General features: G+C 48.6%; 1 protein-coding gene across 2 annotated transcripts in view; it reads right to left on the minus strand.

Moving 5' to 3' along the window:
- Positions 1-16,527, minus strand: part of LOC132836760 (vascular endothelial growth factor A-like) — a 36,961-nt gene extending 20,434 nt beyond the window's left edge. Inside the window, exons 1-2 of one of the 2 annotated variants that reach the window (XM_060856204.1) lie at positions 16,444-16,527; positions 13,416-13,598 (exon numbers count right to left, since the gene is read on the minus strand). In XM_060856204.1, coding sequence (XP_060712187.1) covers positions 13,416-13,481 — 66 coding nt within the window. In that variant the 5' untranslated portion in view covers positions 13,482-13,598; positions 16,444-16,527. Of the gene's footprint in view, positions 1-13,415; positions 13,599-15,291; positions 15,523-16,443 lie in introns of those variants that run through there. The other variant, XM_060856202.1, reaches the window with a different exon arrangement.
- Positions 16,528-24,047: the final 7,520 nt, after the last annotated feature.

Here is a 24,047-nt window from a genome sequence, read left to right on the forward strand (position 1 = left end):
CTAATTTTAAATGGCAGCTCTAGTTTTACTCCTGAATGTGCTCAGACCCTTCTGTTGGAGGTTTCAAGTTTCAGTTTCTGGAGACTCCAAGACTATTTTGGGATTTTGGCAATCAGAAAGACACAGGGTTATTCCCAGGCCTTCAGAAGCTCAGCCACAATTTGGCCTACGACTTTGGTCCCAGAAGGTCCCAGGGACCTCTCAGAACGAGCCAACTTCCCCCAGTGCCTCGTGGGAAAGCAAGGCCTACGCAGGGCCTTGAGAATCACTAGCCCTGAACTTAGCATTTAGCTCAAAGTTCACTGCTCCCAAACTTCCCATTGAAACACTGGACCAATTTTGTTTTTTTTTTAAAAAAAATCCTGTCTGGTTTCTAATTGTTTCCAGGGTTACCCGCAGTTGGGATTTGATGAATTGTCACATGGAAACTTTCCAAGAAAAAGGACAAAATGTTCTTGGCTGCAAAAACAAAGACAGTTTTCTCCTGATGAGGTTGGGGAATCTAATCTGTGGCATTGATGCAGAGTTCTTCACTTACCTGGGGTTCAGGGATACCGAGGGAAAGGACAAAGAATGCGGGAAGGGCAAAACGAGACATTCTCTCACACATACTCAGTATAATCATCTTTGAAATATTACTGATTTTGTGGTTGCCTAACTCAGTCAGGGAAAAATCCAGTTATTAAAAACAGTGATACTTGGACATGATCCAACCTTTTAAGAAAATATATATATTTGTTCATGGGATGTGGGTGTCCCTGGCTGGGTCCAATATTTACGGCCCATCCCTGATTTCCCATAGGGAAGACGATGGTGAGCTGTCTCAGTGAACCACTGCTGCCCTGGGAATGTATGGTCACCCATAATACCATAAGGGAGGGAAGTCTAGAATGTTGATCCAATGACACTGAATATATTTCAAGTCAGAATGGGGGGCAGGTTAGATGGATCTTTCATGGGTTGGTATTCCCATATATCTGCTGTCCTTGTCCTTCTAGATGTTAGTGGTTATGGGTTTGAAAGGTGCTCTTTAAGGAGCTTTGAGTGTGTTGCTGGAGTACATCAGGAAGGGCTTATGCCCGAAACGTCGAATTTCCTGTTCCTTGGATGCTGCCTGACCTGCTGCGCTTTTCCAGCAACACATTTTCAGCTCTGATACTCCAGCATCTGCAGACCTCACTTTCTCCTCCTTACATCTTGTACTTGGTACACATTACTGCTAGTCCAGCTCCATTTTGAAGGACAGTCATAGAATCCCTAGAGTGTGGAAGCAGGCCATTCAGTCCATCAAGTTCACACCGACCCTCCGAAGAACATCCCAGCCAGACCCATCCCATCCTTGTAACCAAGCCTTTGGCTAATCCACCTAGCCTGCTTATCTTTGCAGGGGAAGAAATCAGAGCACCCGAAGGAAACATCTCACAGACATGGGGGACAAACGTGCAAACTCCACGCAGAGTCACCCGAGGATGGAATCGAACCCGGGTCCCTAGCGCTGTGAGGCAGCAGTGCTAACCACTGAGCCACCGTGCCGCCCGGAACACAAGACACAGTCAGACCTTTTCTTCCCAAGTTTAAGCGGTTCTTCCTTCTGGGAAAGTTCAAGATTCTTGTCAGGAAACAGGGATCACGAGGGAGAGCTAGGCAAATGACAAAAGTTCTGATACAAACCAACGACAAAGAAACACCAGCAAGGGTCTGAACGAGAGACGGAGAGAAGCAAGAAAGAACGTGCCAATTGTGCTTTTTGAAAGATCATCTGGAAAAGACGACCAAAAGCGAAATTCTACATTGGGAGAGGGACAGCAGCCGATCACAAGATGAGGAGCTTAATTTCCTCAGCTGGTTATTTTAAGCCGGTTATTGCTTTCACTTTTGAATTCCTCTTGTTGCTATTTTGACGAGCGACACCTCATTTTAAATAACCGCACGGGAAAAATAGCTTCTGGGTGTTAGCGCACGTTCATAATCATGGCCTGAGAGAGCTGTGTGGGTTAGGGAGAGGGGCTTGTGTCTAATCAATGGCAGAAATAAATTCTTGGTCAATTGGGGAAATTGAGGGTCACGGGGAAAGGGCAGGTAGGTTGATGGGGGCAACATCAGATCATCCATGATCCTGTTGAACATTGGAGCAGGGCTCACAGGGCCAAATGGCCTACCCCTGTTCCTTGTAAGGACCTCGCAAATCCCTGAGGGGAAAGGTGACTGTGGTCTTGGGGACAGAATTCCCACCTATTCTTCCATGATCTGAAATCTAAAGCTTCCCTGGGATGTTACAGTCTTCCCAACTGACATTTGACTGTTCATTAACTGGGGGGAAAAAAAAAGAGATTTAAACATCAGGGGCCTTTCCTCATCCATGGAGCGATCCAATTGAGTATTCCAGGAAGACTTCAGTGAGCAGCTCCTTGTTTTTGGAAGTCACAAGGCTGTGGGTTCCAGGCCCCACTTCAGAGATAGGGTCGATCCCGAGGGAACTTTGAATTATAAAAAGGACAGGCTGGAACATTATGTTCCCTGGAGCAGTCGAAGGCTGACCTTATAGAGGTTTATAAAATTATGAGGGGCATAGGTAAGCTGAATGACAAAGGTCTTTCTCTAGGAAGGGGCATTTCAAAACTAGAGGGCATATTGTTACAAAGAGAGGGGAAAGATTTTAAAAAAGAACTTGACAAGCAACTGTTTCGCACAGAGGATGGTTCATATGTGGAATGAACAGCCAGAAGAGCAGGAGATGCAGGTACATGAATAACATTTAAAAGACATTTGACAGGTACGTGAATAAGAAAGGTTTGGAGGGATTTGGTCCAAATGCAAGCAAATGGGACCAGTCAGATGTACAGCATGGAAACAGACCCTTCGGTCCAACCCGTCCATGCCGACCAGATATCCCAACCCAATCTAGTCCCATCTGCCGGCCCATATCCCTCCAAACCCTTCCTATTCATATACCCATCCAAATGCCTCTTAAATGCTGCAATTGTACCAGCCTCCATCACTTCCTCTGGCAGCTCATTCCATACACGTACCACCCTCTGTGTGAAACAGTTGCCCTGTAGATCTCTTTTATATCTTTCCCCTCTCACCCTAAACCTATGCCCTCTAGTTCTGGACTCCCCCACCCCAGGGAAAAGACTTTGCCTATTTATCCTATCCATGCCCCTCATAATATTGTAAACCTCTTTAAGGCCATCCCTCAGCCTCCGACGCTCCAGGGAAAACAACCCCAGCCTGTTCAGCCTCTCCTTATAGCTGAAATCCTTCAATCCTGGCAGCATCCTTGTAAATCGTTTCTGAATTTTTAGTGTGGAAAAATTTGGTCAGCATGGACCGAAGGGTCTGCTTCCGTGTTGCAAGACTCTGGCTCCATGACCAACAGGAAGCTGCTTCTCATGAGGGGAGGCTTGAAAAAGAGGGGATGTTTAGCTTAGATTCCCTATAATGTGGAAACAGGCCCTTCAGCCCAACAGGTTCACACTGACCCTCCGAAGAGCAACCCACCCAGATCCATTCCCCTACATTCACCCCTGACAAATGCACCTAACACTACGGGCAATTTAGCATGGCCAATTCACCTAACCTGCATATCTTTGGACTCTGGGAGGAAACCCACGCAGACGCGGGGAGAATGTGCAAACTCCACATAGACAGTTGCCCGAGGCGGGAATTGAACCCGGGTCCCTGGCGCTGAGGCAGCAGTGCTAACCAAGTGCATGCAGTCTCCTATTTATGACATGGCGTGAAACCTTATCACAGCCACCAATAAAATAAGGTATGGAACACAAAGCCAGCCTCCACGATGGGGAGCATGAAACAATTATTGCGAAGACCAAATCTGGTTCACTAATGCCTTTCAAGGTAGGAAATCTGCCATCCTTACCTGTTCTGACCTACATGTCACTCCAGGCCCATAGCTATGGCTTGGGCAGCATGGCGGCTCAGTGGTTAGCACTGCTGCCTCACAGCATCAGGGACCCAAGTTCGATTCCAGCCTCGGGCAACTACCTGTGTGGAATTTGCACATTCTCCCAATGTCTGCATAGGTTTACTTCGGGTGATCTGGTTTCCTCCAACAATCCAAAGATGTGCGGGCTAGGGTGGATTGGCCGTGGGAAATGCAGGGGTACAAAGATGGGGTGAGTCTGGGTGCGATGCTCTTCAGAGAGTCAGTATGGAGCTGCTGGGCCAAATGGCCTGTAGGGATTCTATGCTCTCCACCTCTCACGGAAAGAGTAAAATAACCAGTGTTCTCTTTCGAAGACTTTGATCGAAGAGGTGAAAGAACAGAAACCAAATTTGAGACAGCGGCCAGGAGGTTGTTGGGGAGGGAGCGGAACGCAGAACAGTGCCACCGTCACATTCGGAAATGCAGTTTTAACAAGTACGATCTCAGCAATCCACGAGGAAGCCCATTCACTGAAGTCTGGCCATGTGAGGGCAATGGGAAGAGAGACTAGCTTGTCAGCAAAGCAAGGGGAACTGACTGCATATGGGTGCGGCACGAACAGAGTGGGTTAATTCTGGGGCTTCTGTTTCACCAGTGGCAGAAGGAGCTGGTTTGAGATTCCCACAAGAAATGAACATTTGACTAATGCAGACTGTCCGTTTCCCAATTGGAAGACTGGATATTTGGGTTCCAACCCTAAACACTTGGGACGGCTAGCCATTCCAAAGGAGTATGCAATGTTTAATGGTCCCCCTGCATTGGCCTTTCCCTCTTTTGCATGAAATTCACATGAGCCGCAAGTTCCAAAATCAACACTTCTCACTATAATCATGGCCCTGAAGGGGGAGGACTTAAAGTACAGCAGCACACTGGCTCAGAGATTATCACTCAGCGCCAGGGACCCGGGTTCAATTCCACTGTTGGGTGACTGTGTGTGGAGTTTACACATTGTCTGTGTGGGTTTCCTCCCACAGTCCAAAGATTTGCAGGTTAGGTTGCTTAGCCGTGATAATTTATACCGTAGTGACCAGGGATGTCTCAGCTCAGTGGATTAGCCATAGGAAATGCAGGGTTACAGGGGTAGGGCAGGGGATGGGTCTGGATGGTTTCTTTAGAGGGTTGGTGTGGACTTGACGAGCTGAATGGTCTGCTTCCACACTAAGGATTCTAGTCTATTTTAAAAAGTGCTTGCATTTACGTAGCACCTGTCACAACCCAAGTCGGCCCAAAGGGCTTGGTGGGCTACAAAGAACAATTTCTATTTCAACGTCACCTACACTGCAAGATCCCACACAATAGTAACGTGATCGTGACCAGACCACTTCTTTTAGTGGACGTAGGGCAAGGGATAACTGTTGACCGGAATCATTCAACTGGATCTCCCTACAGCATCACAGGACATGCTGAAGGGTCTGTTTCCATGCTGTATGACTCTATCCGCGTGACTGAACAGAACCGAGGGTGGTTCGCATATGGAATGAACTTTCTAAGGATGCAGGTACAGTTACAACATTTAAAAGACATTCGGATAAGTACATAAATCGGAGAGGTTGGGAGGAATGAGCCAGGAGCAGGTAGGTGGGACTAGTTTAACTTGGGATTAGGTTTGGCATGGACTGGTTGGACCAAAGGGTTTGTTTCCATGCTTCTTGACTCTATAGCACTGTGGGCAGTGCAGCACTCCCTCAGTAACACACAGTGTCAGCCCTCACTCCACCCAGTACTCAAGAAAATGACCTTGAACTATCAATCTGGGCTGGGATGGGGTGAACGAGTGAAGTTAGATTTAGAGGCTGCTTTTATCAACACATACAGGGGCACTTCAACCTTCATGGCTCCACTCATTTTACAGATCCCTTTGCCACAGTGAGATTCACATTTTCCTTTCTGTGCCTGTCAACACATCAATACAATTGTAGAGTGCACACACACTCAGATGCAGGATCAAAACACACAAAGACAGTTACAGCATCTATGTAGTGATAATACGAGAGAGAGAGAGAGAGAGAGAGAGACACACACACACACAGACAGTGTTTATTCAGGTTACTGGCAATCAGGAGGCCCAGCTGTATATACACACACAGACACAGCTACACAGAGGGATTTATTGGCAGACTTCATTATTTGTATCGGTTGCAAAATACAATGCAAAGAGCAATAATTTTTTTCCTGTCAGCAGAAAAAGCAAGTGACTGGGGATTTAAGCATCTGCTGACTGACTCACAGCTATTTTTTTTCTTGCCTGAAGGTGCTGACCTGTTCAAACTCAACGCATTAGACACAAACCCAGGGGCACGGGCAGTTCTCTAGCCACTTTTATCTCTTTCCCCCACCATTTATAAAGAGTTACATTTATATAGGCCCTTTCCAAAACCTTTGGACCACCCAAAGCACTTTGCAGGCAGTGGAGTGCACTTCGAAACACAACCGCTGAGGCAAAATAGGAAAATGTGACAGCCAATGTACGCACTTGTAAGCTCTCGTAAATGGGAATCGTAATAGTGACCAGACACTTCTGTCGGTTGAGGGACAAATAATGGCTAGGAGTCCAGGAATAAATGCTTGCTCTTCTTCAAAAGGACACCATGGGATCTCTCATATCCATCTCAGGGGGTAGGCAGGATGTCAGTAATGATGTGGTGGCACCTCCAAGGATGCAGCACACATCTGGTAGCGCACTGAAGTCTAAGCTCCAATGTCCTGTAGTGGGACTTGAACCTTTAACTCACAGTAGGGTATTTGACCAAGTAGGGCATCACTGGATGGCCTAACCCTGTCCTCAATATCCTTAGTGCACAATGTCTCTGGAGACACCTAGGAGTTCTTTGAAATTTGCATCACAGGGCAGTTACAAGATAATACATGGCTTGGAAAGGGTGGACACTAGGAAATTGTTTCCGTTAGGCGAGGAGACTAGGACCCGTGGACACAGCCTTAGAATTAGAGGGGGTCAATTCAGAACAGAAATGCGGAGACATTTCTTCAGCCAGAGAGTGGTGGGCCTGTGGAATTCATTGCCGCAGAGTGCAATGGAGGCCGGGACGCTAAATGTCTTCAAGGCAGAGATTGGTAGATTCTTGATGTCACGAGGAATTAAGGGCTACGAGGAGAATGCTGGTAAGTGGAGTTGAAATGCCCATCAGCTATGATTGAATGGCGGAGTGGACTCGATGGGCCGAATGGCCTTACTTCCACTCCTATGTCTTATGGTCTTAAAGTAGTGTTTAGCACACTTCCCTGCATTGCTCTGACCTATGAATATAGGATTTGGGACGTTACATTGAGATTGTACTGAACCTTGGTCAGGCCTCTTCTGGAATACTGTGTCCATTTCTGGTTGCCCTGTTATAGGAAGGATATTAAGCTGAAAAGGGTTCAGAAAAGGATTTACCAAGATGTTGCCGGGGAATGGAGGGTTTGAGTTAGGAGGCGATGTCTTTTCACTGGAGCGCAGGAGGTTGACGGATGACATTATAGAGGTTTATAAAATCATGAGGGGTATAGATAAGGTGAATAGCAGGTGTCTTTTTCCTAGTGTGGGGGATTTCAAGACTAGGAAACTTTTTTTTTGAAAGATAAAAAAAAGAGGGGAAAAAGATTGTAAAAAGAAACGACGGCAACATTTTTTATTTAAATAAACAGTGGTTTGTGTGGGGAATGAACTGCCAGAGAGAGAGAGAGAGAATGGTGGATGCAGGTACAGTTACAACATTTAAAATACATTTGGGTAAGCTCATGATTAAGAAAGCTTTGGAGGGAAATGGACCAAGCAGAGGCAGCTGGGACTAGTTTAATTTGGGATGACGGTTGGCATGGACCAGTAGGGCCGAAAGGTCTGTTTCCTTGCCGAATGATTAAGACTTTGTTAGATCCCATTCAGTCAGAAACCCCAAATGCTTTCTCTTACCCCACATATTGCAAAGTACCAGCTGAGATCACCCTCATTCCTAGGAGTTACTAGGAAGTTGGAGTAGGAGACTTCAGAATGTGAGTGAGCTTTACTCCAAAGTTCAGCAGCAGTTGTGGTGGCTTCCTGTGTCGCAAACTCAGCTCGTAACATTACTCTTTCTCACGTGAGCTGCTGATGAAACTGGTCTCTGTATTTTTATCATTTCCAAGAATCCAAATCAGGCTATCCTTCTGCACGTAGTCCATCATGCTCACAACGTCAGTCAGACCCCTGATTTTCAAAAAGTGTCCTCTATTCTAATTTCTCCTGCAACAAAAGACTTCCTTTCAGCAGTTAACCTGGTAATTGAAATCACCTCAGGATATTTCAACAAGACCACCTTTTATTCTTCTGAACTGCAGTGGATACAGACCCAACTTTTCCTCATAAGGAAACACCTTCGTCCACTTCTCTGAAAGACTTTGAATGCGATTATATTCCCTCTTCAAATAGTCACCTTTGCATACAGTGCTCTCGATGTGGTCTCTGTGCAACTGTGATAAAACATTTCCAGAACTGTAGGGGGGGGGGTCACAGTTCAAAGATACCATCTAGGACTGAGATGAGGAGAAATTTCTTCACCCAGACAGTGGGGAACCTGTGGAATGCTCTGCCACACAAAGCGTTTGAGGCCAAAACATTGAATGTTATCAAGAAGCATTGGGATATGGTTCTTAGAGGGAAAGGGATCGAAGGATATGGAGAGAGAAAAAGCAGGAACAGGGGATGGAGTTGAATGATCAGCTGCAATCATAGAATGCCTACACAGTGTGGATTCTGGCCATTTAGCCCATCGAGTCCACACCGACCCTCCAAAGAGCATCCTTCCCAGACCCCTGTAACTCTGCATTTTCCATGGCTAATCCACCAAGCGTGCAGCCCCTTGGACACTCTGGTTAATTTAGCATGGCCAATCTACCCGAACCTGCACCATCTTTAATCTGTGGGAAGAAACTGGAACACCAGGAGGAAACCCACCCGGTCACAGGGAAGACATGCCAACTCCGCACAGACAGGCAGTTGCCAGAGGGTGGAGTCAAACCCAGGTCCCTGGCACCGACGGGCAGCAGTCCGAACCACTGAGCCAAGGTGTTTGCTCCAATTTTCTTGTTTCTGTGTTTATGTCTCCAAGCATAGTTTCATGTTCCATTCTCCTTGAAATAAACAATATTCTAGTGCCATCATGGGCGGCATGGTGACTCAGTGGTTAGCACTGCTGCCTCAATTCCAGCCTCAGGCAACTGTCTGTATGGAGTTTGCACATTCTGCACTGTCTGTGTGGGTTTCCTCCGGGTGCTGTACTTACCTCCCAAAGTTCAATGTGCAGTTTAGGTGGCCATGCTACATTGCCCATTCTGTTCAGGGATGTGTAGATTAGATACATTAACCAGCAACACATTTTCACCTAAAGCACAGCAGGTCAGGCAGCATCCAAGGAACAGGAAATTCGACGTTTCGGGCATAAGCCCTTCATCAGGAATGAGGAGAGGGTGCCAGGCAGGCTAAGATAAAAGGTAGGGAGGTGGGACTTGGGGGAGGGGCGATGGAGATGTGATAGGTGGAAGGAGGTCAAGGTGAGGGTGATAGGCCGGAGTGGGGTGGGGGCGGAGAGGTTAGGAAGAAGATTGCAGGTTAGGAGGGCGGTGCTGAGTTGAGGGAACCGACTGAGACAAGGTGGGGGGAGGGGAAATGAGGAAACTGGAGAAATCTGATACATTAGTCAGGGGAAATGTAGAGTAATAGAGTAGGGGGAATGTGTGGATGGGATACTCTTCAGAGAGTCGGTGTGGACTTGTTGGGCCTGTTTCCACACTGCAGGGGTTCTAATTCTAATTCCTGCTCACTTGCTGTACCTGTGTATGAACCTCCCAGGATCCCAAGCAAAGCAATGAAAAACTGAATTGTCTGCACCGAAAATAAATCAACATTCCCTGTCATTTCTTTGCCTCTTTGCGTGGACCACCTAGGTTTGTGTATGGCAGCAGCTTCTGCAAGTGGCAATGTATGAAATCTCCCAGCAGCCATACAGTTCAAAGGGAATATCGCCCAAAATGATAGCGATCAGAAAACCTTAGCAAGACAACACACTAGGTACAGCTAACCCAGTCTGCATTTTGGACCAATGCAATTGTATCTCGGGTTCTCACAATCCAGCTCCAAATCCCACCAGAAATCCCAATAAAAATTCAATGAATTAAACTAATCTGAAACTTTAGGAATAGACCTCAAAGGAATAGGAAATTCGATGTTTCGGGCTAAAGCCCTTCATCAGGAATTCTGATGATTCCTGATGAAGGGCTTTAGCCCGAAACGTCGAATTTCCTATTCCTTGGATGCTGCCTGACCTGCTGCACTTTAACCAGCAACACATTTTCAGCTCTGATCTCCAGCATCTGCAGACCTCACTTTTTACACGAATAGACCTCAATCCTGAGATCATAAATCTGTCTATTAACTGCATCTTTAACTAAAAATCAACTGAAAATCTACACCTTCATGGGGGACAGGATTCCAAACAGTCACATCCCTCAGAGTGAAGGAATTTCTACTCATTTCAATGCTAGATGTGCAACCTGTTATCCAGAGACTGTACCCTGTGTCCTAGATTCTCCACCTGGGAGAAACAACCAACCTCTGTCCCATCAGGATTCTTTGGAATCTTGCATCTTTCAATGAGAACACATCTTAACAGTAACAGCGACCATGAAATGATCATTGATTATTGTAAAAACAAACCAGTCTGGCCTACACGTGACTCCAAACCCCCAGCAACATGGTCAACTCTTAACTGTCTCAGCAAAGTAGCCACCATAATCTATTAACAGGGCATTCAGTGACTGTAGGGGAGCAAGTGAGGACTGCAGGTGCTGGAGATCAGAGCTGGAAACGTGTTGCCGGAAAAACGCAGCAGGTCAGGCAGCATCCAAGGAGCAGGAGATTCGACGTTTCGGGCATAAACCCTCCTTCAGGAATGCCTACAGTCAGTGATTGTAGGCATTCTATGACTCTGTGTGGGAGCAGGTCATTCAGCCCATCAGGTTCACACCACCCTTCTCAAAAGGGTTGTATATCTGTGGAGTTCACCACCCCAGAGTGCAGCCAATGCCAGGTAAATTTGAGGACAAGACTAAGTTTTAATGAGAAAAAAGGGTTATGGAGAATGGACAGGAAAGACGTTGAGGCAGAGAGTGAGATGAGCCGTGATCATAATGAATGGCGGAGCAGGCTAGGATGGATGAATGGCCTCCGGCTGCTCCTATTTCTTATGAGAGCAGAGAAGAATACCCTCAATTGTAGAGAAGATGAAAATTTTCTGATACCAGGATATATTTTAATGTATAGTCACCAATAAAGAAAACAGAGGAGAAGTGGCACAGCAACCCATTGGTTAGCACTGCTGCCTCACAGCACCAGGGACGCGGGTTCGATTCCAACCTCAGGCAGAGTTTGTACATTCTCCCAGTGTCTGCATGGGTTTCCTCCTACAGTCCAATGATGTGCAGTTAGGATGAATTAGCCTTGCTAAAATTGCTCATAGTGACGAGGGATGTGTCGGGTAGGTGGGTTCGCCATGGGAAATGCACGGTTCGAGGATTTGGGTAGAGGGGTGGGTCCGGGTCGAATGCTCTTCGGAGGGTCAGTGTGGACTCAATGGGCTGAATGGCCTGCTTCCACACTGCACAGATTCCATGATGAAATTTCTCTAAACAGAGGGTAGTTCAATATACAACAAACTAAGAAATAGGAACAGAAGTAGACCATACAACCTTGAGTGCACACTGCCATTCAATATGATTGCAGCTTATGTTAAGTCTGAACACCATTGGTAGTGACAGTTAGATAACATTTAGTCTTTGGCTGAGAGAATCAAAGAAAGTCTAACGCACCCCCCAATGACTTCAATACATTTCCATGACCAGGTCCCTCACTACCAACATTCTGCAGGTTATCATTATCCAGAAACTCAACTGGACTGCCATATACATGCAGCTGGTCAGTTGTGTTGTAGTGGTAGTGTCCCTATCTCTGAACCAGGAGGCCCAGGTTCCAGTCTCCTCTGTTCCAGGTGGTGGGTAATAACATTTCTGAACAGGTTGATGAGAAAATATCTATAAATACTGCGTCTACAAGAGTGGGTCGGACGCTAGGCATCCCTCAGCAAGTAACTCACCTCCTGTCTCCCCCAAGACTGTCCAACGTTCACAAGGCACAAGTCAGGAGTGTTATGGAATACTCCCCACTTCCCTGGATGGGGCACCTACAACAATGCTCAAGTTCCACACCATCCAGAGCAAAGCAGCCCACTTGATTGCCCCTATATCCAATGTTCACTCCCTCCACCACCAATGCTCAGTATGTACCATCCGCAAGATTTTTCTTTTAAATGCATTCATGGTGTGAGGAAATCACCAGCTCGGCCAACATTGATTGCCCAGAGGGCAGTCAAGAGTCAACCACATCAATGTGGTCTGGAGTTACATGTATGCAGTTTCCTAAAGGATATTAATAAAACCAGATGGATTTTTCCTAGTAACCAGCAATGGACTAGTCATCGTTAGACTCCGAATTCCAGGTTTTTAATTTAAAATTCCACCATCTGCCATGGCAGGATTCAAACGCAGGCCTCTGGGTTAACAGGCCAGTGATAAAACCATTAGGTTGCTCAACGCACTGCATCAACTCACCAAGACAGCTTTTCAAATTCGCAATCCCGACCATGAAGGAGGGCAAAGTCTGCAGATTCATGGGAACCCCACTCCCTGAGAGTTCCCCACCATCCTGACTTGGAAATGTAATGCTTTCCTTCATTATCGTTGGGTCAAAGCTCTGGAACTCATTCCTTTATTACATTGTGTGTCTACCTACGACAGATCACTTTCCAACCACTTCCTCCAGGGCAACAATGCACATCCCGAATAAATGGACGGACATTTTAAAAAAAAAGGTATTTTCCTGCCCAATCCCCATAACATCGTTCCTGACACCAAATATCTGTCTCCCCCCCAGCTTTAAATGTAAATGAACATATAAATATGGAGGGAGAAACTTGATAGGGAGATATTAAACAATAGGACGTCAGGTTAAGAGAGAGTGAGAGGACACAGCATGGAGCAATTGGGCTGAATGGCCAGTATCTGAGCTGTACTGTACATTACACGTGAACCATATTTTAAGTCTGACAGACTTTAGGATTATGAAATAAATGGCTCCATCAGTGACAACATCAATGGACAAATGAGTCAGGGGTGAGTCAGAGACTGGTGAGGGTTTTGTTTTTTGTCTGAGAGCTGGAGGTCCACATTTACCACAGACCTATTGAAATTCAGAAAAATCTGGTCAGAAATCTCTTAGGAGAAGAGAACACTTCATAGTTGTGGTATAACCCTTGGTCAGAAACACTGACCTTTGGCCTTTCTCTTCCACATTCTCAGGGTTTGCGCGCTCTGGGCCACCCCCCTCTTTAAGTGTGATTCAAGAGTCACTAATCCAGCTGTATATCCCCACGCAGTACAGTACCTGACAGATGGGCATGAACAGCAGCAAAGCAGCAGCTGGATGGAGTAAGAAGCTGGTCCGACACATCGCTACACGTCTCCGGTACCTCACATCGACAGGGAATGTACCGTCCCAATGTGAGGGGGGAAGAGGTAGTGGAAACAGGTCAACAATTCAGGGGGACACCATCCCCGAGACAAGGTCCTGGGAACAAAAATCAAACACTGAAGTCAGAGAGAAAGAGAGAGAGGATGCACAGCTACAGGGAAATTCAGAGAGAGAGAGAGAGAGAGAGAAACACACACAGAATGGGTGGGGGAGAGATGCAGACAGGGAAAGAAACAGGCACAGAGAGAGAGGTGAGAAAGAGAGACAAGGGGCACAGGGTGGATGGGGAGGGAAAAGAGAGAGATCAGGGTCACAGTGTAAGGCGGGGTGGTGGAAGAGAGAGAGAGAGACACACACAAGGGGCACAGAGTGGGGGAAGAGAGAGAGAGAGAGAGAGACAAGGGGCACAGAGTGGGGGAAGAGAGAGAGAGAGAGAGACAAGGGGCACAGAGTGGGGGAAGAGAGAGAGAGAGAGAGAGAGACAAGGGGCACAGAGTGGGGGAAGAGAGAGAGAGAGAGAGAGAGACAAGGGGAACAGAGGGAGAGAGACACACAAGGGGCACAGAGTGGGGGAAGAGAGAGAGAGAGAGAGAGACAAGGGGCACAGAGTGGGGGAAGAGAGAGAGAGAGAGACAAGGGGCACAGAGTGGGGGAAGAGAGAGAGAGAGAGAGAGAGAGACAAGGGGCACAGAGGGAGAGAGACACACAAGGGGCACAGAGTGGGGGAAGAGAGAGAGAGAGAGAGAGAGAGACAAGGGGCACAGAGGGAGAGAGACACACATGGGGCACTGGGGGAAGAGATGGGGTACAGAGAGGGTGGGGGGGAGAGATAGGGGTACAGAGAATGTGGGGGGGAAGGGATAGGGGTACAGAGAGGGTGGGGGGAAGGGATAGGGGTACAGAGAGGGTGGGGGGAAGGGATAGGGGTACAGAGAATGTGGGGGGGAAGGGATAGGGGTACAGAGAATGTGGGGGGGAAGGGATAGGGGTACAGAGAATGTGGGGGGGAAGGGATAGGGGTACAGAGAGGGTGGGGGGAAGGGATAGGGGTACAGAGAGGGTGGGGGGAAGGGATAGGGGTACAGAGAGGGTGGGGGGAAGGGATAGGGGTACAGAGAGGGTGGGGGGAAGGGATAGGGGTACAGAGAGGGTGGGGGGAAGGGATAGGGGTACAGAGAGGGTGGGGGGAAGGGATAGGGGTACAGTGAGGGGGGGGTAGGGATAGGGGTACCGTGAGGGTGGGGTGAGGAAGGGATTGGGGTACAGTGAGGGTAGAGGGGGAAGGGATAGGGGTACAGAGAGGGTGGGGTGAGGAAGGGATTGGGATACACAGAGAGGGTGGGGGCAAGAGATAGGGGTTCAGAGAGGGTGGGGGGAAGAGATGGGGTACAGACAGCGTGAGCGCAGGAGAGACAGAGAGGTGGGGGGGGACATGGGTAGAAACAGAGGAACAGAAATACAGACAAAGGGTCAGAGAGAAGGAAGACAGAGGAGACGTGAGTGCAAACAGCCTGAGAGAGAGAGAGAGAGAGAGAGAGAGACAGCCAAGGGGAAAAGAAACAGGCACAAGTAGTGAGGGGATGAGAGAGGGACAGAGTCAGAGAGAGATTGAGAAAGATGAGACAGAGAGATCCGGCCGGAGATAAACAGGGAGAAGAGATTCCTGGTTTAGTTATAGACAAACCGACAGACACATTAACATCTGCATGAAATGTAACACAAAGCCAGAGAGAGAGAGAGAGCCGGCGCCGGACTCAGTGACAGAGAGAGAGCCGAGTCTATAACTAACCTGGACACACAGAGCTCTGTTAATCCTCAGCTCAGACCTGACCTCCCTTACTTCAAACTTTTACACATTGGAGCCAAGTCCCAGGCGCGCCCCCGAGTCACGGGATCCCCAGCTCGTCCCCGACCCCTGTGTTAAGGTGGAGCTCAAGAAATCCCCAGAGATTCCGGATTTAAAACCTCCAACTTAATGTCAAAACAAAGCGACTGTCTGTCGAGAGTGGGAGCACAGAGCTGGGGCCAGGCGGAGAGGGGATGGGCTGAACCGCCGGGGGCGTGTCTACATCAGAAAGTGTCAATTCATTCAGCAATCAAACGTTCACCAGCCGGACCCCTCACAGCCCGGATCCTGTCCTGGGGGTGGGGAACACACTCCCTTCCCCCACAACCCCATATCACAGGAGGCCGTTCGTCCCATCGAGCTTCTGCCGGCTTCTTGAATGGCATTCAGCAATGAATGGTGCTCAATCTCCCCTGCTCTTGGAGCCCTCTCCCGACTAAACTCTCTTTACTTTCTGACTCCCTCCTTCCCACTGATCTGCTCTCAACTCCTTTACCCCTCCCCTGGTGAATCCCATCTTCACCCCCCCCCATGAAGCCTCTTGCTCCCTCTTCCATCTAAACCTTTCTTCCCACACCCAGTAAACACCCCGCCCTCCCCACTGAATCTCTTCCCCCCCCCCCCACTGGCCCCCTCCCCTTCACTGAACTCCCTCCCCCACTGAATCCCCTCCTCTATTGACACTATCCCCCCACTGGCTTCCTTCCCCTATTAACCCTTCTCCCCTCCACTGAATCCCCTCCCCCAATTGAACACCCCCTACATCCCCACTGAGTCCCCTCACTCACTGAATCCTTTCCCCTTTGAACCACTCCCCCCTCCCCCATAATTTTGCCAAGAAACCCCTTTCCCTCATTAAACCCCCATTTCCACTCACCCTCCCGAATCCCTGCAGCTAATTGGGAGTGAATTTAGGAGTGAGCAAATGGGGGAGAAAGTGGGCATGGTGGTGCTAGGGGAATGCACGAGAAGGAGAGAGAACAGCCTGGGAAAGGGGATTGGAAAAAATATAGTTCGGACGGAAGAGGCAGGAGGACCCTAGAGATTGGGTGGGGGTCTGGTGCAGCCAAACATTGACTTGCCCAGAGTTCTGACCTGCGGCATTTCAGCTTCAGTTCTGGGTCCAATGTCACATCAGCAGTTTGACTGCCTGGCACCCACTCCCTGCAGAGACTGAACCGTCTCACACCTAAGCTCAGAGAGTTTTGTTTTTCGAATTCCTCTCATGCCTTAGCAGCCCTGCATTCCACATTCAAGAGAGGATGCTTATCGACTCTGTGTGGCCTCGCCCCTCCCTATCTCTGTGACCTACAGCCCTCAGGGATCTCTGCATTCTTCTAATTCTGGCCTCTCTGCTCATCCCTGTCTCCTCCTCTCTGCCTTCAGCTGCCTGAGATCCCTGAGCTCTGAAATCCAATCCCTGAATCTCTCCGCCACCCCCTCCAGCCATAGACGTTGCTCCAAATCTACCTCTTGGGGGCTTTTGTGGGAAAGTGGTAATGTGCTTACCTCTGGTCCAGGAGATCTGGGTTCAAACATCACTCCCTGCCCCGCCTTGGAGGTGTGTCATAATATGTTGATTAAAAACAAAACTCTTTAAGGACTCTAGTGGTAGTGTGCCTAGCTCTGAGCCAGGAGGTTTGGGTTCAAATCCCACCTGGTTCAGGGGTGAGTCTCAGATGGATCAGGAAATATTCAAATGCATCTCTTTGACCTTCGAGTCATTTGTGCTTCTGCAGCTCGGGTGTGGGGTGTTAACACCCCTATGAAATGCCTCAGTCTCTCAAATGCCAGTTGTTGTTGTTGAGGTGGGACACCGAATTATTTGGCTGTTACGGGATCTTGCTGTGTGTAACTTGGCCTTCTGTTACAGCAGTGACTACATTCCCAAATTCCCACACGGGAGGTGCCTGGTGGTCATGAAAGGCGCTATGTAAACGCAAAGTCTTTCCATCGACTGACCTGCTCCCCAGTCATCCCCAACCAACCACTTGTAATGCAGGAGCCTGGTGCTGTGCGTATTTTGACTCCTGAGTTTTGATATCAGTGATACCGGGTGGTTAGATTTCCTGTTGTTTAGTTCTGGTGTCTCCCTGGGGGCAACAAATCCTTCTGTTTTGTTATTCAATGATGTGGGTCCATGAAAACAAACAGGCCGTGTTGGCTGGCATCCGGGTTACTGTAGAGTCAGACTGAGACTAAATTGGAAATGCAGCATGCTCACTCCTAGACACACACACACACACTCACACAATACTTTACCAACAGGTAAGGTCACTGTTGTCCATGGACTGTCAACAGTTAGGAAGTCAACGCACTGGGGTCTTGCACACTGCCTGTGCAAGACCCCGCGAATCCACTGGGAAGACATACACACCAACACCAGCCTCCACGACCAGGCCCAGCATCGACGTCCTGACCCCCACCTCGATGGGCTGGGCACGCCATCCCCATGACCGACACGAGACTCCCCCAGGCGGGTGCTCTCCTCCCAGCTCCCATCCGGCAGGCCAGCCCCAGCTGGGACAGAGGGAGCGCCTCAGGGATACCCTCAAGGCCTCACTGGGCTGAGTGCGGCCTTCCCACAGACACCTGGGAATCACTGGGCCCAGACCATCCACGGCGGAGGAGGACCATCCGGGAAGGCGTGGAGCACCTGGAGACTAGCCATTGGGAAGAAGCGGAAGCCGGGCGAAAGGAACGCGCTGCCTCACCAACGCTCCACCCACCCCCTTCCCATGACCACCTCCTGCCCCCAGTGTAACAGGGCCTGCGGTAGGCCCATCGGTCTGTACAGCCAGACTCACCCTGAGAGTGGGAGAGAGTCATCCTCGTCTGCGAGGGACCGCTGCTGGTGGTGATAGATTTGCTTTCTCTTTAGAGACAGCTGGTGGTGCTTTAACCTGAGGGTTACTACATCTCTGGGGAGACTGAGGAGGAGAGTCCTTCATGGTAACCTCGGCTGGTGTGGGATTTGAACTCACGCTGTTGTCATTATGCTATCACTGTGAGTCAGCTATCCAAACAATTGAGCTAACTTATTGAGGGAGTACAGGCCTGTCAAAGATGCTCCATTGAGGCTGGGAGTCTAAACCGATGCCTCATCACCTCACGCAAGGTGGATGTGGGAAGGCTATTTCCCCTGATGGGCAAATCTAGAAGCAGGGATCCACTGTTTAAAAGTAAGGGCATTTAAGACAGAGATCCTGAGAATTGTTTTCCCTCCCGCTGTTATCTTTTCAATCTCTTTCCTCAAAGGGTGGTGGGAGCAGAATATTTGAATATTGTTTTGAGGTGGAGGCGGGTAGAGTTTTGATAAGGGGAGGGTTAACAGGTTATCAGAGGAAAGTGTGGAGCTGTGGTTAACATCAGATCGGCCATGAATGAATTGAATGGTACAGCAGTATTGAGGGGCCAAATGGCATGCTCCTGCCCCTGCGTCTCCCCAGAGACCTGGACATTATTTATCCCTTGATCAAAGTCACAAAAGCAGACTGTTTGGTCACCATTACATTCCTGTTCCTGTGGAGATTATTTGGATAGAAATAATATTCAAGGTGAGGGGGGGTCAAGGCAGGAGGATGACACTGAACTGTAATGTTTATTCAGAGAGCCAGCACAGACAGGATGGGCACTGTAGCAGTCATGTGATTCCCAGTTTATGGCATGCAGGTTAGTTGCCACTTTAAACAGTGCCCACAACTTCAAAAGCACTTAATAGGCTGTAAAACCCTGTGATGTCCTGTGGTGCAGGATGGTGCTTTAGCATAATAATGCACATCATTCTTTTTATTCCCACGGCTGACGTCACTGAAGGCAGATGACCTGGCTGTTATTTGTGGGAACTTGTTCTGTACAAATAAATCCTGGTACCAATGTTCCAACAGTGAGTGCACTTCTGATGTTACGTCATTGGTTTTAATGTGCCCAGGGCCAGATTGAGGTTGTGAAAGGCACAGTACAGACACAATCTTCCTGTTGATCTTCCAGCTGAAGGAGTTGGCCCCGACTGAGTGTTGCAGACTGGTACATTCCAAGGTCCAGGACTACGTGTTGAGGGACGCGCTGAAGCTCGGGGCAGCTGCCGCCAAGGCGCGGTGGGGAAAGACCACCGTGTAACATCTACCTGCCTAAAGAAGAACAGGGGGCCCACCCAGTCATTTGGGCTCCAGCTAAATATATAGATATATGACTGATAAACGTACAGACCTGTATATACAAATGATAAATTCTGATCTCTGTGAGCAAAGAAATGGAATGTTTACGTATGTATGGCATGACCAACTGTACAGACCATCAAAATATTTTATGAATACAGTATATTTTTGAAATAATAAAAAAAATCTTCCTTTTATAAAGATGCAGTGGTTTTTGTTGAGGCTCATGCTGAGCAGCTCTGTGACACAGGACTCTGCTGTGTTCCCCGGGGCGCACACCTAGACAAACATCAACTGCACCCCACGCAGTCAATTCAGTGAAAGATACTGTTTGGTCTGCCTGAAGTGTGTTAGTCTTCCAGAGCAAGGAGTTGACCTCAGCCGAGTCCTTGATTCCTGATGAAGGGCTCCTGCCCGAAAAGTCGATTCTCCTGCTCCTCGGATGCTGCCTGACCTGCTGTGCTTTTCCAGCGCCACTCTAATCTTGACTCAATGGAGTGTTGCAGACTGGCAGACGCCAAGGTCCAGGACGACGTGCTGAGGGACGCACTGAAACTTGGGGCAGCTGCTGCTGCAAGGGGCAGTGGGGAGAGTCCACTGTCTGAGGTCTTCCTGCTGAAGTTAAATGGGGGTCCCGTTCAGTTCTCGGACCCTCCTCGAATATATAGTTTTGTATGAGTTAGAATTGCCTTGGGTTTGTTTGTTTCACATAGGTCAAGACTGTAGTGACTATGTACGTAGATAAAGGTTTCTATGAATAAAGTATATTTGTGAAATAAAAAATAACATCTTTCTTTTCTGTAACTAAGAAGAGCCCCTTCAATTGCTGTGTCTCATTTCTGAGCCAGAAGGCTGCCAGTTTTGTACAGAATCATACAGTACAGATGCCTTTTAGGCATCGAGTCCCTCCTGCCAAAAGACACGACTGCCTACACTGGTGCCACTTTCCCTCACTCGCCCCACAGCCTTGAATGTCATGACATTTCAAATGCTCATCCATGTACTCTCCCAGGCAGTGCATTCCAGACTCCCACCACCCTCTGGGTGAAGCAGTTTCCCCTTAGATTCCCTCTAAACCTCCTGCCTTTCATTTTAAAGCTATGCCCCGTTGTTATTGACCCTAAGACTGAAGAGATCAGTTGCTTTCTATTCACCTCTGCCACCTTCTTTCTCAACCTTCTCTGCTCCATAGGAAACCGTCTGAGCTTATCCAACCTCTCTTCATCACTGAAGTGCTCCATCCCAGGCAACATCCTGGTGAGTCTCCTCTGCACCTCCTCCAGTGCAATCTCATCCTTCCTGTAGTGTGGGGACCGGAACTGCACACAGTACTCCCACTGTGGCCTGACCAATATCCTGACCAATGACCACTGTCCTCATGACCTGTCCTACCTGCCAATCTCCCTTCCCACCTATCCACCCCACCCTCCCCTCTGACTCCCCTCTGACCTATGACTTGCATCCCACCCCCACTCACCTATTGTACTCTTTGCTACCTTCCCCCACCCTCCTCTTTGACCTATCACCTCCATCCCCACCCCCATTCACCTATTGTACTCTTTTCTACCTTCCCCCACTCTCCCCTCTGACCTATCACCTCCAACACCACCCCCATTCACCTATTGTACTCTTTGCTACCTTCCCCTACCCTCCCCTCTGACCTATCACCTCCATCCCCACCCCCATTTACCTATTTTACTCTTTGCTACCTTCCCCCACCCTCTTCTCTGACCTATCACCTCCATCCCTAACTCCAATCACCTATTGTACTCTTTGCTACCTTCCCCCACTCTCCCCTCTGACCTATCACCTCCAACACCACCCCCATACACCTATTGTACTCTTGCTACCTTCCCCTCCCCTCCCCTCTGACCTATCACCTCCATCCCCAACCTTATTCAGCTATTGTACTCTTTGCTACCTTCCCCCACCATCCCCTCTGACCTATCACCTCCATCTCCACCCCCATTCACCTATTGTACGCTTTGCTACCTTCTCCCCAGCACCAGCCCCAGCCCCACATCCCCCCCCCCCCCATTTATCTCTCCACCCTGGAGGCTTCCTGCCTGTATTCCTGATGAAGGGCATTTGCCAGAAACGTCGATTTTCCTGCTCCTCGGATGCTGCCTGACCTGCTGTGCTTTTCCAGCAACACTCTGATGTTGTCAACCACCTGATGAAGAAGCGTCGCTCCGAATGCTAGTGCTTCCAAATAAACCCATTGGACTATAACCTGGTGTTGTGTGATTTTTAATTTTGTAAAGCCAATAGGTTGAAGGTAACTGGCAAGTTAAGCAATGCTGACACATGGGGAAACATGTTCACACAGCGAATGGTTGGAATATGCTGCCTGTGAGTGTGGGGGAGCTAGAGACTACTGGAACTTTCTAGAAGGAAGATGGTGTCATACCAAAATTTGGAGAGCTGTCTCCTATTTCTTATGTTCTTCTACAAATAGAGTGACTACAAGAATCATGCAGAGATGAACTCACCTTCTGACTCCCCAATGCTTATCCACCATCTACAAGGCACACATCAGGAGCGTGATAGAATACTCCCCACTTGCCTGAATGAGTGCAGTTCTAACAACAGTCAAAAGACTTGGCACCCTCCAGGTCAAAGCAGCCCACTTGATTGGCACCACACCCAGAAACATCCATGCTCTCTACCACTGGCGCTCAGTCACAGCAGTTTCTACCATCTACAAGATGCACTGCAGCAACTCAAAGATCCTTTGACACCACCTTCCAAACCCATGACCACTACCCTCCAGAAGGAGAAGAACAGCAGATACATGGGACCCCCCCACCACCTGCAAGATCCCCTTCCTGACTTGGAATTATATCACCGTTCCTTCTGTGTTGTTGGGTCCAAGTCCTGGAATTCCCTCCATCCCAGCCTTGTGGGTGTCCCCACCGGCACAGCTGGTTCAAGAAAGCAGCTCACCATCACCTTCTCGGGGCCAACTAGGGAGCAATGCCCATAAATAACAAGCTCCCAATAATGAAATGTTTAAAATTGGATCTGTACGGGAAGACAGTGCAGTGATGTGGCAAGAAATCTAGGGGGAATGGCTCTGTGACAAATTAAGCAGAGGCACAGTGGGCTGAATGGTCTCTTACTGCACTGGTTTGGGGCTGTTGTCTCTGTACTGCTTCTAAGAGCGATCTGTCTCTCCCTTCCACCCCTCCTCCATCCAGCACACCGCTCAGTTTGCATCCATGGCATTCCTGTTTGGCATCGCTCTGCTCTAAGCATCGGTTGTTATCTCTCATCACTGATCCATTTGTAAACGCGAGATATCTGCATGTCAGATCTCATTCACAAACGCCAGTGCACAGATCAAGAGACTGGAGGTAGACAGGGCATGTTTACACAGAGCTAATTCAGTGGAGCTCTGCAGAGACTGACAGCTAAACAAAGGCCAAGACCACTGAACCGTTCAGCTCTCCCCCTGCCCTTCACACTCACCAGCTTCCCACAACCCTACACAGCTCCCCTGCCACCAACCCTGGTGATTAACAATGCCGTCAGTTTCAAATTTGTTCAATGCATCGTATCAGTTCCAGGTTTGTTCAATATATCGTATCAGTTGCACGACACTATGATCTTGTGCTCTAAATTAAGTGACTTATGATCCTGCCCCACTAGCTACCTGATGAAGGAACAACGGTCCAAAAGCTAGTACTTTCACTGTGGCTCAGTGATTAGCACTGTTGCCTCACAGCGCCAGGTTCAATTCCAGCCTCGGGTAACTGCGTGGCGTTTGGACATCCTCCCCTTGTCTGCGTGGGTGTGCTCCGGTTTCCTCCCGCAGTCCAAAGATGTGCATGTTAGGTGAATTGGCTGTGCTAAATTGCCCGTAGCGTTAGGTGCATTAGTCAGAGGGAAATGGGTCTGGGTGGGTTACTCTTCGGAGAGTCGGTGTGGACTGGTTGGGCCTGTTTCCACACTGTAGGGAATCTGATCAAAACCTGTTGGGACTATAACCCGGTGTTGTGTGACTTTTAATTTTGCCCAACACCAGCACCTCCAATCATTCACTTTCACCAGCGACTCAGTGAAGAAATGATCAGTCACTGTGGCTGGAAAGGAAATTGTCAGTGAGTGAGAGATTGTATGGACAAGAATAAAGGGCTTGGTGAGAGATGAACCCACTGACAAAGCAAGTCTGGATTTGAGGCAAGTGTTTGCTTCACCCAGAGGGTGGTGGGTATCTGGAAAGTGCTTCCAAAAAGGGTGGTCCAGGCAGGAACCCCCTCCCCAGGACATTATCAGAGAAAATTACTGCAGATGTTGGAATCTGTACTGAAAACAGAGAAAGGCTTTCTCTGTGGATGCTGCTTGAGCCACTGTGATCTCCAGCAGTTTTTGTTTCCAAACTTCAAGACGTTTCCTCCCCAATGGCATTGTGGGTCAACCCATGGCACACGGACAGCAGCAATTCAAGATGGCAGCTCACCACCACCTTCTCAAGGAGCATCTGGGCCCAGTTAAAAAAGGCTCACATCCCACAAATGAATTCTTTAAAATTATGAAGAG

This window comes from Hemiscyllium ocellatum, chromosome 47 (genome assembly GCF_020745735.1).
Source record: "Hemiscyllium ocellatum isolate sHemOce1 chromosome 47, sHemOce1.pat.X.cur, whole genome shotgun sequence".
Lineage (NCBI taxonomy): Eukaryota > Metazoa > Chordata > Chondrichthyes > Orectolobiformes > Hemiscylliidae > Hemiscyllium > Hemiscyllium ocellatum.